Source organism: Rhizophagus irregularis, chromosome 19 (assembly GCF_026210795.1).
Source record: "Rhizophagus irregularis chromosome 19, complete sequence".
Classification (NCBI taxonomy): Eukaryota; Fungi; Glomeromycota; class Glomeromycetes; order Glomerales; family Glomeraceae; genus Rhizophagus; species Rhizophagus irregularis.
Window position 1 is genome coordinate 49,516 of NC_089447.1, and position 15,752 is coordinate 65,267.

Consider the following 15,752-nt stretch of genomic DNA (forward strand, 5'->3'; position numbering starts at 1 on the left):
ATATATTATTATGTAGAATTTTTTAATCAAAGTTAATTAACTTAATTATTGCGAAGTGATAAAATTGATTAAATGATCGACAAATGATCTACAGATGATCAGCAAAATTGTGATAAAATCGGGATGTTCGCTATGCTGTACGTATGGTCGTATCACTAAGGTGATTTGATTTAAAGATCATCCGCTATGAAAAAAATGGTCTAGCTTCAGTAATAAATTTTAAAGTTTTCATGGAGAAAAAAAAAAAATTTCAACTTTGTAAAAATGTCGACGGCAGGACAGGTAATTTTTCTTATAATAACAATAAAATTATTTACTACTTGTTTAAATTAATTTATTTATAAAATTAGGTTATTAAGTGTAAAGCAGCAGTAGCTTGGGGTCCAGGTCAACCGTTAAGTAAGAATCAAAAAAAAAAAAAAAATTTTTTTTTTAAATTTTGCTCTAAGTTTGTTGATAATCTTTTGTTATTTTCTTTATTGCGATAAATTGATCAAATAGTCATTGAAGAAATAGAAGTTGCACCACCAAAGGTATGTTAACTTCTCATAGCGCAGTAATTATCATTAATTGAGATTCTAATATTGCAGAAAGGAGAAGTTCGCGTCAAGATATTGGCGACTGGAGTGTAAATATTTATTATTAATAAAGGAAATTTGTTAATGGAAATAATCTTATGTAATAAGTTTTATTAATTCGTGTTATTGCTACATCTAGTTGCCATACGGACGCGTATACATTATCTGGCAAAGGTATATTAAATGATATATCACGTAAATCTTTAGTTTTCTCTTCTAATTTTTTTTTTATAGATCCTGAAGGGGAATGGTGGCCAATAGTTTTTGGACATGAAGGAGGTGGTATTGTAGAATCAGTTGGCGAAGGAGTGACATCAGTTCAACCGGGAGATCATGTAATTCCATTATATATCCCTGAATGTGGTCAATGTAAATTTTGCAAAAGTGGAAAAACTAACTTGTGTTCCATAGTTAGATCAACTCAGGTAATTTTACAAAATTTGTCTTATATGGAGCTATTTTTGGAGTACAGTCAGAACTCGATATACCGATATTCGATATACCGATACATTATTAAAAACTTGATATACCGATAAAATTTTACATTCCCACTATATGTGAGGACATATAAATATCGGTATAATTTGATATAACGATATTTTTTAAATTTTTTCTTATGAGTCCCGACATATCGTTATATAAAGGTTTGACTGTAATGTTAATATTGACCGCGATTTTATTGTAGGGAAGAGGATTGATGCCGGATGAAACTACAAGATTTACTTGTAAAGGACAAAAGTTATATCATTACATGGGTTGTTCTACATTCAGTCAATATACAGGTAAAAAGTAATTTTGTAGTAAACTTATTCGATTTAAAAGTTAATTAAATCACTAATAAAAAATCGTCTGTATGTATAAAGTTTTGTCAGAAATATCAGTTGCAAAGATTAATCCTAAAGCACCACTCGATAAAGTTTGTTTACTCGGATGTGGTATAACGACAGGTTACGGAGCAGCCACAAAAACTGCTAATGTTCAGCCTGGATCTACAGTAGCAGTATTTGGTTGTGGTGGTGTTGGTTTATCTGTAATTCAAGGCGCTGCAGCACGCAAAGCAAGGTAATATATTGTGTAAACTTACTTTGATTATGAAGTTATATTAATTTTATATGGAAACTTTTTAGTCAAATTATTGCCGTAGATAAAAATCCAAAGAAATTTGAATATGGTAATATTTTTCATGATGAATTCGGTGATTTAATAATATGCTAATTGTTTGTTTTTTTTTGGTTATTTTCTAAATAATATTAGCCAAGAAACTTGGAGCAACTGATTTTGTCAATCCTGATGACTATGATAAGCCAATTCAACAAGTAAGAAATTTTGAAATTACATAATTCCAGGCAAAGAAATTCAAATCTGAATGTTCTCCATACTATAATATGAATAGGTTCTGATTGAAATGACAGATGGAGGACTTGATTACACATTTGAGTGTATAGGAAATACAAAATTAATGAGAGCAGCACTTGAATCATGCCATAAAGGATGGGGAGAATCAATTATTATTGGAGTTGCCGGTGCAGGTGAAGAAATTAGTACTCGCCCATTCCAACTTGTTACTGGTAGAGTATGGAAAGGAAGTGCATTTGGTGGTGTAAAAGGGAGAAGTGAATTACCAAGTTTAGTTGAAAATTATCTTGAAAAGAAGTTTGAAATTGATATGTTTGCTACTCATCAATTTAAGTTGGGAGACATTAATAAAGCTTTTGAAATTATGCATGATGGTGATTGGTTTGTATTTTTTTTTTTACAATATTATTAATTAATTTAAATATTTATTAAAGTTGATTTTTTTTTAATAGTATTCGTGCAGTTATTAGTTTTGAATAATTCATGTAATAAGGAAATAGCTTTTGAATAAAAATACTTTTTGACTCATATTATATTTTATTATTTACATCAATTGCGATACATTCTCAATATACTACAAAAGCTTCATTTTTTTAACGAAGATTCGAGTTCAATTCCATTCTTAAGTTGACGGCTTTTTTGAACTTGTTCACCAATTACTACCTTTAACTCATCATGAAAAGCTTTTAGTTACCTATTAATAGAATATAAGTTCAATATAAATATTAACTTTTTAATGAGAGTTCAGTAGATTTTCTATTTGTTTCACCTTAAAGATGAATAAACCAGAGAATTGGAACGCCCGAGGCGTTTCATAAAGCATTACGCATTAGCAATTTTAATCATTTTTATTTTACACAATAAAAAAATTTTCTTTACATTATAATGTAAAGACACTGCCAATATTCATAGATATTATTAATAATATGATATCTTTTTTTTTCAATAATTCTTCACTTATATGAAATTCGTACTTCAAGCTCGTCAACTTTTCATTTAAGTGACCTCTGTTGATTTTCAATTCAATCTATTGTTTTGTTGCGATAAAAATATAGTAATAAAATAATTAGTAAAATTACACATAATAAAATAACTATATATTAAGAGGACACCAGACATTACATATACAACTCAGAGGGTAACTTTTTTGCAAATTGACCTAAATTTCACAAAAAATAAAATCAGTTTTTTGCGATTATCTCGGCATCCAGTGGTCCAATTTGTGCGAACTTTTTTTTGTTATGTAGCTCTCATCGAGCTCTACAAATAAAAAAAAATCGCATAAATTGGATCATTGGATGCCGAGATAATCACAAAAAAACAGAAAATAAAAAAAGAGCAAATTAGGTCTTTTTTGGCAAAAAGTCAGTTGTGAGTTCTATAAGAAATGTCTGGGGTCCTGTATTAAGTCTAACTTTTCAATTCTGTTTAAGTGTTGTATATATATATTAAATTTGAGTAGTTCATGAATTAACCATCTGAAATTTGTTGAATTAGTGGCTTCATCTGATTTATTGACTTGAGTGAGATGGTTCTTCCAGTTACCACCACCTCTTTCTTCTCTGTTTCTTGCTAAAAATTAATATTAATATTATAAGAAATTATTTTGGACAATTTAAATTTGATCAATAAATAAATTTTACCTCTTATATCATGTTGTTTTTATGTGGTAGCAATTCCATATCTTGAGATACGATACTAATATATTGCTTATATTGACGAGTTTCAGTCCTTTGAGTTTTGTTCAATTTGTTTTCTACCTCCAAAGATAGCTTGTTAGTGACCAGATGTAAATAATAATGAAATTTTTTTTTAAAAAATAAATTCAAACCTATATACATTTTCATTTTAATTAAATCTATGATGTCATCAAAAACTTTAACAACAATGAGATTTACAAAGTTTTCCTAGTAAGAAAGCTCACTTTGATCTGAATCCAATAGTAGATTAGTGGATACACCAAAAAAAAATAAACTAAAAAATAAATAATATGAACTTTAAATTAAGTATTACAAGTGAAAATAACCACTAATCATGAATATTTATATTCATAAATAATAATCATTTATAAATATCTTGTATCTATAAGAGATTATGATGTTTTCTATAAATAAAAGATCCAATATATAGTTTCTCAAAAATGTTCTTAATAGCATTATTCAGGGAAATTATATCAAAAACAAATTTATTTTCTAAATGAGTTTAGTACTTTTGGATAAAAGGAAAAGAGTTAGTACTTTTTTCCATTTATCTAAGCAAATTGTCTTTACTTTTTCTGATAGTTCTAACTGAAAGGCAAGTAATATTATTAAGTTTTCAATATAAAATGTAAGTTTAAAAGCAAATAATACCGAAATCTAAATATCTTTTAAGATGCACTTTTTAGATTTTGATAATAGGAATGTTAAATTACTTTAACAAAGCACACTAAACAGAGTTTAAACACAAGCTTTTTCAAACTTTTTAATATGTGCTTCAAAATGTAATTGTAGATAAACATGTGATCAGAAGAATAATTAGCCGAAGGATAAATATTTAGCGGAAGGATAAATAATAAACTGAACAGAATAAGAATAAATATTTAACTAAAGGATAAATAATTAACTGAAGGAAAAACAATTGGAAGGATAGAATGATTCATATGACATAATATTTGTTATACAATATTTATTTATAGTATATTTATTTATTTATAATTTAGTTATTTATAGTTAATTATATTTAAAATAGTATAGTCACTCAAAGATAGAAATAGTGGAAGGAACAAAGGAAAAATTGAAAGATGAATAGAAATATTTTCTTATTTTTCTTATTTGTATTTTCTTTGTGAAATATAAATTGTTATAAATACAAGTGGAATTCAATAGGAATTTTGCAGCTTAGTCAGAACCCGAATAATACTGATATAACTTACCATACCATTCCGAAATTAAACAACCATTTTTTGAACTTAATTCTGGCCAACGTAATCATAATTTTGGTCAAAATCGCCATAATGCAGGCCAGGGTTGCTTATTTTCGGGGGTTGTTTAATTTCGGAATGGTACGGTACAAATAAACAGATTTGCATAGAGTTTGTATAAAATTACTTTTTAAACCTATAAATTGAGTTTGCATAGATCGGTCAATTTTGAGATAATTCATATATCACGTTTGCATAGAGTTTATAAATAGTATTGATATTAATAAATAAAAATTAAGTTGTGTAATACCATTAAGAATGGGTCTGTAATATATTTCTGAAATTTGCAATATTGCAGATTTTAGTAATAATTAATTATATAAAGTAACAAAAAGTAATACATTTCGCATTATTTTAATATTTTTTAATAGAAAAAAATGCGAAATACACTACTTTAGCAAAAAATGGTGAATTTTGCATCATTTTATTAACATTTTAATAGAAAAAAGTGTGAACTGCACAATTTTAATAAATAAATAGTGAGTTTTGCATCATTTAATTAATATTTTAATAGAAAAAAATGCAAAATACGCCATTTTTACAAATAAATGGTGAGTTTCACACTATTTTATTAATACTTTAATAGAAAAAAATGCGAAACACACCATTTTTACAAATAAATAGTGAGTTTTGCACTATTTTATTAATACTTTAATATAAGGATAGGTCCGCAAATGATTTTCAAATTCCGCAATTTGTGGATTTTGGAGTTGAATTGCGGTTAATAGCCCGCAATTCTGCAATTCAGTTTTGGCATTTTTTTACACACAAAAAATACCAGAACTAATAGTTTTTTTTAATAAAAACGCTGGAACTATGGGTTCCTGCGTTTTCTTTTAATTTATTTATATAAAAATGCCAGAACTATAAGTTCTGACGTTTTCTTTTAATTTATTTTATATAAAAACACTGGAACTATAGGTTCTAACGTTTTCTTTTAATTTATTTTATATAAAAACACTAGAACTATAGATTCTGGCATTTTCTTTTAAATTTTTTTTATGTAAAAATGCCAGAACTATGGGTTCCAGCGTTTTCTTTTAATTTTTTTTATGTAAAAATGCTGGAACTATGGGTTCCAGCATTTTCTTTTAAATTATTTATATAAAAACGCCAGAACTATAGATTCTGACGTTTTCTTTTAATTTATTTTATATAAAAATGCTGAAACTATGAGTTTCGGCATTTTCTTTTAAATTTTTTTTATGTAAAAATACCAGAACTATAGATTCCGGTATTTTCTTTTATTTTTTTTTATGTAAAAACGCTAAAATTATAGGTTCCAGCGTTTTCTTTTAAATTTTTTTATATAAAAATGCCAAAACTATAGATTCTGGTATTTTCTTTTAATTTTTTTATGTAAAAACGCTGGAACTATAAGTTCCAGCATTTTCTTTTAATTTTTTTTAATAAAAACGCTGGAACTATGGGTTCCATCATTTTCTTTTAATTTTTTTTTAATAAAAATGCCAGAACTAAGGTTCCATCATTTTCTTTTAATTTTATTATGTAAAAACGCCAGAACTATAGGTTCCGGTATTTTCTTTTAATTTTTTTTTATGTAAAACGCTAGAACTAAAGTTCTGGCATTTTCTTTTAATTTTTTTTTATGTAAAAACGCCAGAATTATAGGTTCTAGCGTTTTCTTTTAAATTTTTTTTAATTAAAACGCTGGAACTATAGGTTCCGGCGTTTTCTTTTAATTTTTTTTTTATGTAAAATATTTTTTTTTATTATTAATAATAAATAGAAATATGTTTTTTTTAGTAGTAATTATATTTTATTAAAAAAAAATAGTTTTTTTTGCGGACATTCTGCAAATCTGCAAATATCGCAAAATACCGCAAATATTCCACAATTGAATTGCGGTACTTGTGATATTTGCAGATTTGTGGAATATTTGTGAATTTGCGGATAATTACAGATTTGCAGATTTGCAGATTTTTAAATTAAAAAATCTGCAATATTAATTATTAATAAATAACATATAAATAAATAATGTACATAATTTCTAATAAAAATATTATACATACAGTAAATAAAGAAAATAAATCAATATCAGAATTTAATAAATCATTTAAGCCATTTAAGAAAATCTAGTCTAACAGCTATGTTTAACTCATAATTAAGCTTCTTGTTTTTTTAAAATTGCTTAGTTTGTTTAAACTCGCTTTAGACTCAAAGCTGTATTAAGCTGAACTCAAACTGGATTGTTAAGCAAATTAACATCCCTATTTGATAACTTATTAATGGGATTTATAATATTTCATTTTGAGAGATTAATAATCCAATAGTTGAATAGACAATATTTTATACCTTTTATTTTTTTTGATTATTTATGGATTTTATCTGATACAATCTGTGAATTCTATAAAGATAGAACATGGTTAAAAAATCTGTTAAAAATACATTGTAATATTAAAGTAGTGCAAATTACTTTTTGAGATAATTGTAAATATGTATTTTCAATATTAATTTCGTAATTTTGCATTTGTTCTATTATTTGTGAGAAACTTCTTTGTAATCAAAATTTAAATAAGTATAGTCACTGCTTCATTGCTAAATTTAAGAGGATATAAAAGTACCTGATGAGGTACTACATAAAAAGATTTAATGTGAAGGAGTACGTAGTTGTTAATTTCGTTCATTTTGAAGGGAGCAATCACATACAGGAAAATAATGATCAATTCTTGTCATTTTTAAGATATTAACCTAAAAATAGTTCATCAGAAACAAGTCACAACTAATAGTTAACTTTAAATAAGTATCTGTACCTCTTTATGAATTACTTTTAAATGTGAGTTTTTTCATATTTCTGAATTTAACTCATCAACAAGTTTAAAATTTTGTTGCTGATTAGAGTCTATTTGTGATTTACATTTAATAATAATCTTTAAGAATAACAGATGAGGTAAGGTAAAGATGTATTTGATATCATTAACTAAAATATATAATATTCATCTTTTTGTTTTCTAACTTATTTTCTAAATTTCTCTCTACTTTGACAATTTTTTGAAAGTTTTCCATTTCAGATTCTTTCTAAAAAACAGCTAAAGGGTTAGGAATTTTCAATATAATGAGATTTAAACTGTTATCACAAAGAAATACATAAGGAATATGTAAGAAACGCATAAAGAACACATAAGGAATAGCACACATAAGCACCTAACAAGTACCTCATATGCACTCCACATACATCTTTATAATAGATGAATAAAATGTGAGGAATAGTACTACCCATCATGACAAGAAATTAAAAAGGAATACTCCTATAATACTTCCTATTAGCTGCGAAATATCACTTTTGACGGTTTAGAAAACTACTCACTCTCCTTTTTTCTCTAAAAACCATCTTAGTTGAAAAAGATTTTTTTTAAAATTAAGTATAAATCAGCTTTAATGCAATTATAGTAATGTCAATTGCCAGTTCTGAAGCATCTAATATTTTAGCCTTTACAGTCTATACAGTCTCACTAGAATTGGAAAAACTATTAATAAGGTTACCAGTTTTCTTGGTTTGAACTTATAATTAATTTTCAAAAAGGTCACTGTAAAAATAATTAATAAAAGTCACATGTTGGTTCACAAGAATAAGAAAATTTGAGTAAAGATCTTTTCTTTTTCTGTTTTTAGAGCAAAAATATGTGAATAAATAGCCAATTAACCAATCATAAGATGGTTCGCATTTATATGATTTTCTGAATTTTTTCCAGTAATCTTTATATATAGTTTTCCAGTTCTGTCTTACCATTAAATTTTCCATATAACCTACTAATCAGCCATTTAAACCCATCCAACTATAAAGTCAAAATGCCTTCAAAACCATTCATAAAGCTATTTTTAACCATAAAATCTAACCTTTACTTCCTACACAGGTCGAAATGCTAAAAATCGGCAAAAAAATAGCACGAAAAGCCGTGGCTATTCTTGGCTATTCTTGGCTATTCTTGGCTGTTTTTGGCTATTTACGAATTAACCTATACTATTTGTAAATAGTTTATACAAATTTGCGAATAGTTTATGCGATTTGCGCCATTTTTTTTGCCTATTTTTGGTCATTTGACGTGTGCTACCTTTCAATCTGCTTGGTAAGCCAACCCTAAAGATGTAATATGTAATTATTTTTAGAAGGTTATAAGGTTGCAACTATTACAAACACTTTTGTTGTAATTACAACACAATATTATAATTATTATATAGTATTATAATTACTACTAGTATTGTAATTATTATATAGTGTTGTAATTATTTCCAATTATATATATAAATATGTATTATTATATATTAATTATTTCTTTTATGATGATATTTGTTCTATAAAAACTTATTTTTGTAATTTTTATTTTTCAAAAAGGAAATTTTTGAACAATCATAAGTGTTGTAATATTACAACAATTTAACTTTAAAAGTAGTAATAGGTTGCAACCCTTACTATTACAACACAAGGTACACTAGTCAAAATTGGTGCTATTGGGTACATATCGGGTACCTGATATGTGTATGATATAAGGTTGCTTGCTGAAACCTAAAGGTTTAGGCAAGATGGCGTTTCGCCGAAAAGTGAAATTCTGCCAAAACTATATTAAAGTTATATTAAAAAACTGGCAAAACTTTGGAGAAAGGTGAAACTGCCGAAACTTATTATAAATGCCAAAACTGCCGAAACTCTGCCGAAACTATAATAAATCTATAGTAAAATTTTGACGAAACTAATCGTAGGATTTTGAAGAGGTTTAGACAAGCAACCTTAGTATGATATATGTAATATATGTGTATGATATTTAACAATACTACACATATCGGGTACCTGATATGTGTAGTATAAATGTAGAAAAACGGTGACATATCATGTAAACATCATATACACATCTTACACATATCGGGTAGTCAAATATCATTGACATATCTTATAGATATCATACATTTAACACACACATACATCAGGAAATTTGTTTAGGCATAATTTAGTGTAATATTTCGAAGGTGGTGTAAAATTTCGAAATATTACACTAAAAACGTAATATTACAAAAGTTTACGCTCTTAAATTTGAATAATTATAGTAATTTAAGAATATCTCGCTATCTACTGATCCAATCAAGACGATCTATAGCTCATTGGAATCAGCTCATCAAGACGAATCGAATGGTAGTAAAATCGTATCTTTACGTTCGATAGATGATTTTCTATTAATTTAAAACTTTACTGCATACTATAGAGCGTTCTATCAACTGTAGAAATGCGATTTTACTACCATTCGATCCGTCTTGATGAGCTGATTCCAATGAGCTATAGATCGTCTTGATTGGATCAGTAGATAGCGAGATATTCTTAAATTACTATAATTATTCAAATTTAAGAAACGTAAACTTTTGTAATATTACGTTTTTAGTGTAATATTTCGAAATTTTACACCACCTTCGAAATATTACACTAAATTACGCCTAAACAAATTTCCTGATGTATCGGGTAGTAAAATATCAGTGATATATATTATAGATATCATACATTTAACACACATATATCGGGTAGTAAAATATGTAAAATATTGGTAATATATATTTTTATTGTATACGTTTGACAATTTCATATTAAAACTAATAGATTTATATCTCTTTTTTTTTATTTTAATTTGAAATTCAATTTTATTAAAATTTATAAATTTATTTACATAAAAGCAATAATACAAATCTTACACTATCTGTTACATAAAAATCAAATAAAGTTGAACATAATTATACTATGTAATATGTAAAGTTCTACTGAAAGTAGCAATGATAATAAAATTACCTCTTTGCTTGCTTTTGTTATATCTGTTTATTATTTAAAAGAAATATTAGTGAAAATATTAGTAAGTGTATTAATTAATAAGAGAAAAAAGGAAATGTTAATAAAAACGTTAGTGGTAAATATAGAAAATATTAGTAAAATGTTAGTAGGAAAAAAGAAAAGTTAGTAAAATAGAAAATATTAATAGGAGAACATTAATAAAAACGTTAGTAGTATTTAATATTAATAGAAAATGTTAGTAATAGAAAACATTAGTGGGAGAAAAGAAAAAAATATTAGAACGTCAATAGAAAATATATATATAAAAAGAAAAAAACAAGTATAATGAAAATATACCTTTATGTTTATTTCTAAGTATAAAAATAAAAAAAAAAATATTAATAATATTATTTCATAATAACTAAGTAAAGAGTTTGTTTAGTTTGTTTTAAATAATAAAAAAGTTTAAGAAAAAGGTTTTTACGACGGAAAGAAAAAAAAAATAAACACAGTGCGAAATATAAACACTTAAATCATGTGATTAATCGCCTGATTACAATAACAAATTTTGATTGGGCGATTGGGCCATAGATTTTATGTCAATCCGGATTAATAAAAATGCATTTAACGTTCATGCAAACTTTGTACTACTCACTATGCTATTTATACTAGAATTACACTGCAAGTTAAACTCTTTATCACTTTAAATAATACAAAACCCTACTTATATATACCATTACACCCATCCACTAACCATTTAATTTAGGTTTTTTATTAATTTAAAACCTATAATAATGCATAAGATATAATCCTTTATAATTCAGTTAACAATTAATAATTTTATGATGGAAAAGAAATAAATATGTGAAAAAGGGATGAAGTGAATGAAAGTGAATTAAAAGGACAATGTGAAAAATGAAATTGGAGTAAAAGGATGATGAAAATGAAATAGAAGTGAAGAAATGACGAAAAATGAAATAGGATGACAAAAAACAAAATGGGAGTGAAATGGAATGATGTAAAACAAAATGGAACGATGGAAAATAAAATGGAATTGAAGGAGATAATGAAAAAATAAAATGGGAGTGAAATGGGATGATGAAAACAAAATGGAAAAGAAATGAAATGATGTAAAACAAAATGAAACAATATAAAGCGAATTGAGATGATAAAAAATGAAGTGGAATGTTGCAAAATGATATGGAGTGATAAAAAACGATATGGAATGATATGGAGCGATATGGAGTGATGAAAAACGATATGGAGCAATATGGAGTGATGAAAAATGATGTGGAGCGATATGGAGTGATGAAAAATGATATGGAGTAATATGGAGTGATGAAAAATGATGTGGAGCAATATGGAATGATGAAAAACGATATGGAGTGATATGGAGTAATGAAAAATATTATGAAGCGATGTGGAGTGATTGATGAAAACGATATGGAGCGATGTGGAGTGATAAAAAATGATATGGAGCGATGTGGAGTGATGAAAAATGATATGGAGCGATATAGAGTGATGAAAAATGATATGGAGTGATGTGGAGTAATGAAAAATGAAGTGATGAAAACGATATGGAGCAGTGTGGAGTGATGAAAAACAATATGGAGCGATGTGGAGTGATAAAAAATGATATGGAGCGATATAGAGTGATGAAAAATGATATGGAGCGATATGGAGTGATGAAAAACGATATGGAGCGATATGGAGTGATAAAAATGATATGGAGCAGTGTGGAGTGATGAAAAACAATATGGAGCGATGTGGAGTGATAAAAAATGATATGGAGCAATATGGAGTGATGAAAAACGATATGGAGCAATATGGAGTGATGAAAAATGATATGGAGCAATATGGAGTGATGAAAAATGATATGGAGCGATATGGAGTGATAAAAAACGATATGGAGCAATATGGAGTGATGAAAAATGATATGGAGCGATATGGAGTAATGAAAAATGATATGGAGCGATGTGGAGTGATGAAAAATGATATGAAGCGATGTGAAGTGATGGAAAATAATATGGAGCGATGTGGAGTGATGAAAAATGATATGGAGCGATATGGAGTGATGAAAAACGATATGGAGCGATATGGAGTGATGAAAAATGATATGGAGCGATGTGGAGTGATGAAAAATGATATGAAGCGATGTGGAGTGATGGAAAACAATATGGAGCGATGTGGAGTGATGAAAAATGATATGGAGCGATATGGAGTGATGAAAAATGATATGGAGCGATGTGGAGTGATGAAAAATGATATGAAGCGATGTGGAGTGATGGAAAACAATATGGAGCGATATGGAGTGATGAAAAACGATATGGAGCGATATGGAGTGATGAAAAACGATATGGAAGCAAAAGGGACGATGATAAATGAAAAGGATAATTAAAAACAAAATAAGAACAAAGGGAATCATGATAGAAAAATAAAATGGAGGCGAAGGGAATAATGAAATAATAAAAACAAAAGGAGCGAAAAAAATAATAGAAAATAAATGAAAAGAGAGTGAAATGGATATAGAAAATAAAAAGGGAATAAAGTGGATGATAGAAAATAAAAGAAACTGTTAGTATCATTTTCAATAAAGAAAACAATAAAATAGCAAAATACTAGTAATAAAAGTGAGTCTTACCTTAAACTCTTTGAAGTTATTTGAAATTGTTGTTTTCTGAAAAACAAGTTAATAAGTTAGCATAAAGAAAAAGAACATTAAACTAGCGAAGTAATAAGAAAATAAAAAAATCTTACCTTAAGAAATTCCAGAAAAAGCTGGCCATTTTGGAAATAATATTACAAGAAAGCAAAAAACAAAATATGTGCTACGCGTTTGTGTAATATGAAATCATCTGGTGAATTTTACTGGGATAAATTTAAAAATTTTGATTAAAGTGAAATTCACCGGAGTCCGGAGGGGCAACGCGAATCTAGGTTCGGTAAGCAACTGAAATCGACACTGCTATATTCGGTTTATCATCATATAAAAAAAATTCATTTTTTTTTATATTTTCTTTTATTTTTTTTTTGTAGGTCGGACTCTTATTTTTTGTAGAACGTCGGACCCTTAGAGACCAGGACGAACTGTACCTACACAATAAAGGTAATGTGAGAGAAGGAGGCCGGGGTTACTGTTTTATAATTAAGAAACATTTTTAACGTTTCTTTTTTTTTTTGTAAAACTAGGACGCCGGACTCTTGAAAATAAACCCGGATTTGGATAATGTAAGGAATAGGGAATGGGAATTTTTTCTTTAATATTAAAGAAACGTATTAACGTTTCTCTCTTTATTTTTTTTTGTAGGACTAGGACGCCAGATTCTTGAAAACGAACCCGGACTTGGATAATGTAAAGAATAGGGAATGGGGAATTTTTTCTTTAATATTAAAGAAACGTACTAACGTTTCTTTATTTTTTTTGTAGGACTAGGATGCCGGACTCTTGAAAACGAACCCGGACTTGGATAATGTAAGGAATAGGGAATGGGAAATTTTTTCTTTAATATTAAAGAAACGTACTAACGTTTCTTTCTTTATTTTTTTTGTAGGACTAGGACGCCAGACTCTTGAAAACGAACCTGGACTTGGATAATGTAAGGAATAGGGAATGGGGAATTTTTTCTTTAATATTAAAGAAACGTATTAACGTTTCTTTCTTTATTTTTTTTGTAGGATTAGGACACTGGACTCTTGGAAACAAATCGAACCTGGATTTTGAATGTAAGGAATAAGGGAAGGAGAGAGTGGTGTTTTGTAATTATGAAACATTTTTAACGCTTCTTTCCTTTTTCTCTTGTAGGACACCGGACTCTTACGAATCTGAACTTATGCAGCAAAGGTACCGGGAGAAGGGGAATTCTTTTGATATTAAAGATGGAAATATACTAATGTTTCTTTTTTTGATCCTTGTAGGTTTTGGCTTGCTGGAACGACACTTTGAATGGGCAAACATTTCTTTAAGGGTGGCGTTTGAAATTGACTTTGAGAAATGTTTTAACGTTTCTTTTTTTTTCTCTATTAAGTTTTAATAGTTGTTTATTGGAATCGAACTAACTGGAACATTGTTCCAAACCATTAACAACAAATTAATGTAAAATAATAAATGTATTCAAAAATAAAATGTATTTAAAATAAATATAAATAATTTTATAAATTGTATACATAAATAACATACTATTGGAGTTTTTTTTCATGTAAAAATTTCAGGTTACCTGATTACCCAAAGTGACCTAAATTAACCTGAATATTTTCGGGTCAGACGGGTCAGGTCAGGTCAGAATAGGTTACCCGACCTGACCTGACCCGTTCAGAGCTCTCGCTCACTCCAAGGAGTCCGGCAACCTAAAAAAACAAGAGAAAGAAACGTTAGTAACGTTTCTTTAATATTAAAATAATCACCTTTCCAACTTACATTCTAAAGTTTGAGATAGTCCAAGGAGTCCAGAACCTAAAAAAAACAAGAGAAAGAAACATTAGTAACGTTTCTTTAATATTAAAATAATCCGCATCTTTCCAACTTACATTCCAAAGCCCAGGTTCGTTCAAAAGAGTCTGGCAACTTAAAAAAAATAGAGGTAAGGATATAAAAGGAATATGAAATTTTTTTTTATTAAAAATAGATTGATCGACCGGTATGACGGTTAATCAAATTTAGATTATCAAATTCTACTAATAGAATATCGATATCGATATATCAAAATGTATCATACAAATATTAGTACCCGATATATATTAGAAATATATATATATCTGATTATATAGGTGCCCGAAATATACCAGTATATATCGGTGACATATTGGGTACCCGATATGTACCCGATATATGTAAATACCCGATATATATCTGATTAGTCACCGATATATAGGTGCCCGATATATACCCGATAGCATAGATTTTGACCAGTGTTTGGGAAAAACTAATTTATATACTTATTATATAAAAAAATCTTTATATAATTACATCATAGTAAAAGCCTCTATATAGTTACTAATTTTTGCAGAATCGATTAGATAACTATATAAAGATCTGACTGTACTAATAATAATATATAAAAAGTAAAATTATAAAACTAATTATTAATTAAAC

At 27.6% G+C, this 15,752-nt stretch overlaps 2 protein-coding genes across 2 annotated transcripts; both read left to right on the forward strand.

Moving 5' to 3' along the window:
- Positions 1–264: 264 nt before the first annotated feature.
- OCT59_010555 (NAD/NADP dependent alcohol dehydrogenase) lies at positions 265–1,276 on the forward strand (the record flags this gene model as incomplete). Its single annotated transcript, XM_066136003.1, has 8 exons — positions 265–282; positions 351–399; positions 502–533; positions 591–628; positions 718–752; positions 813–913; positions 990–1,003; positions 1,264–1,276. The coding sequence occupies 8 exons, from the start codon at positions 265–267 to the stop codon at positions 1,274–1,276; spliced, it is 300 nt and encodes a 99-aa protein (XP_066000681.1).
- A 53-nt stretch (positions 1,277–1,329) lies between these two features.
- OCT59_010556 (uncharacterized protein) lies at positions 1,330–2,463 on the forward strand (the record flags this gene model as incomplete). Its single annotated transcript, XM_066136004.1, has 6 exons — positions 1,330–1,360; positions 1,442–1,640; positions 1,706–1,749; positions 1,833–1,894; positions 1,972–2,315; positions 2,387–2,463. The coding sequence occupies 6 exons, from the start codon at positions 1,330–1,332 to the stop codon at positions 2,412–2,414; spliced, it is 708 nt and encodes a 235-aa protein (XP_066000682.1). The 3' UTR covers positions 2,415–2,463.
- Between the last annotated feature and the right edge of the window lie 13,289 nt (positions 2,464–15,752).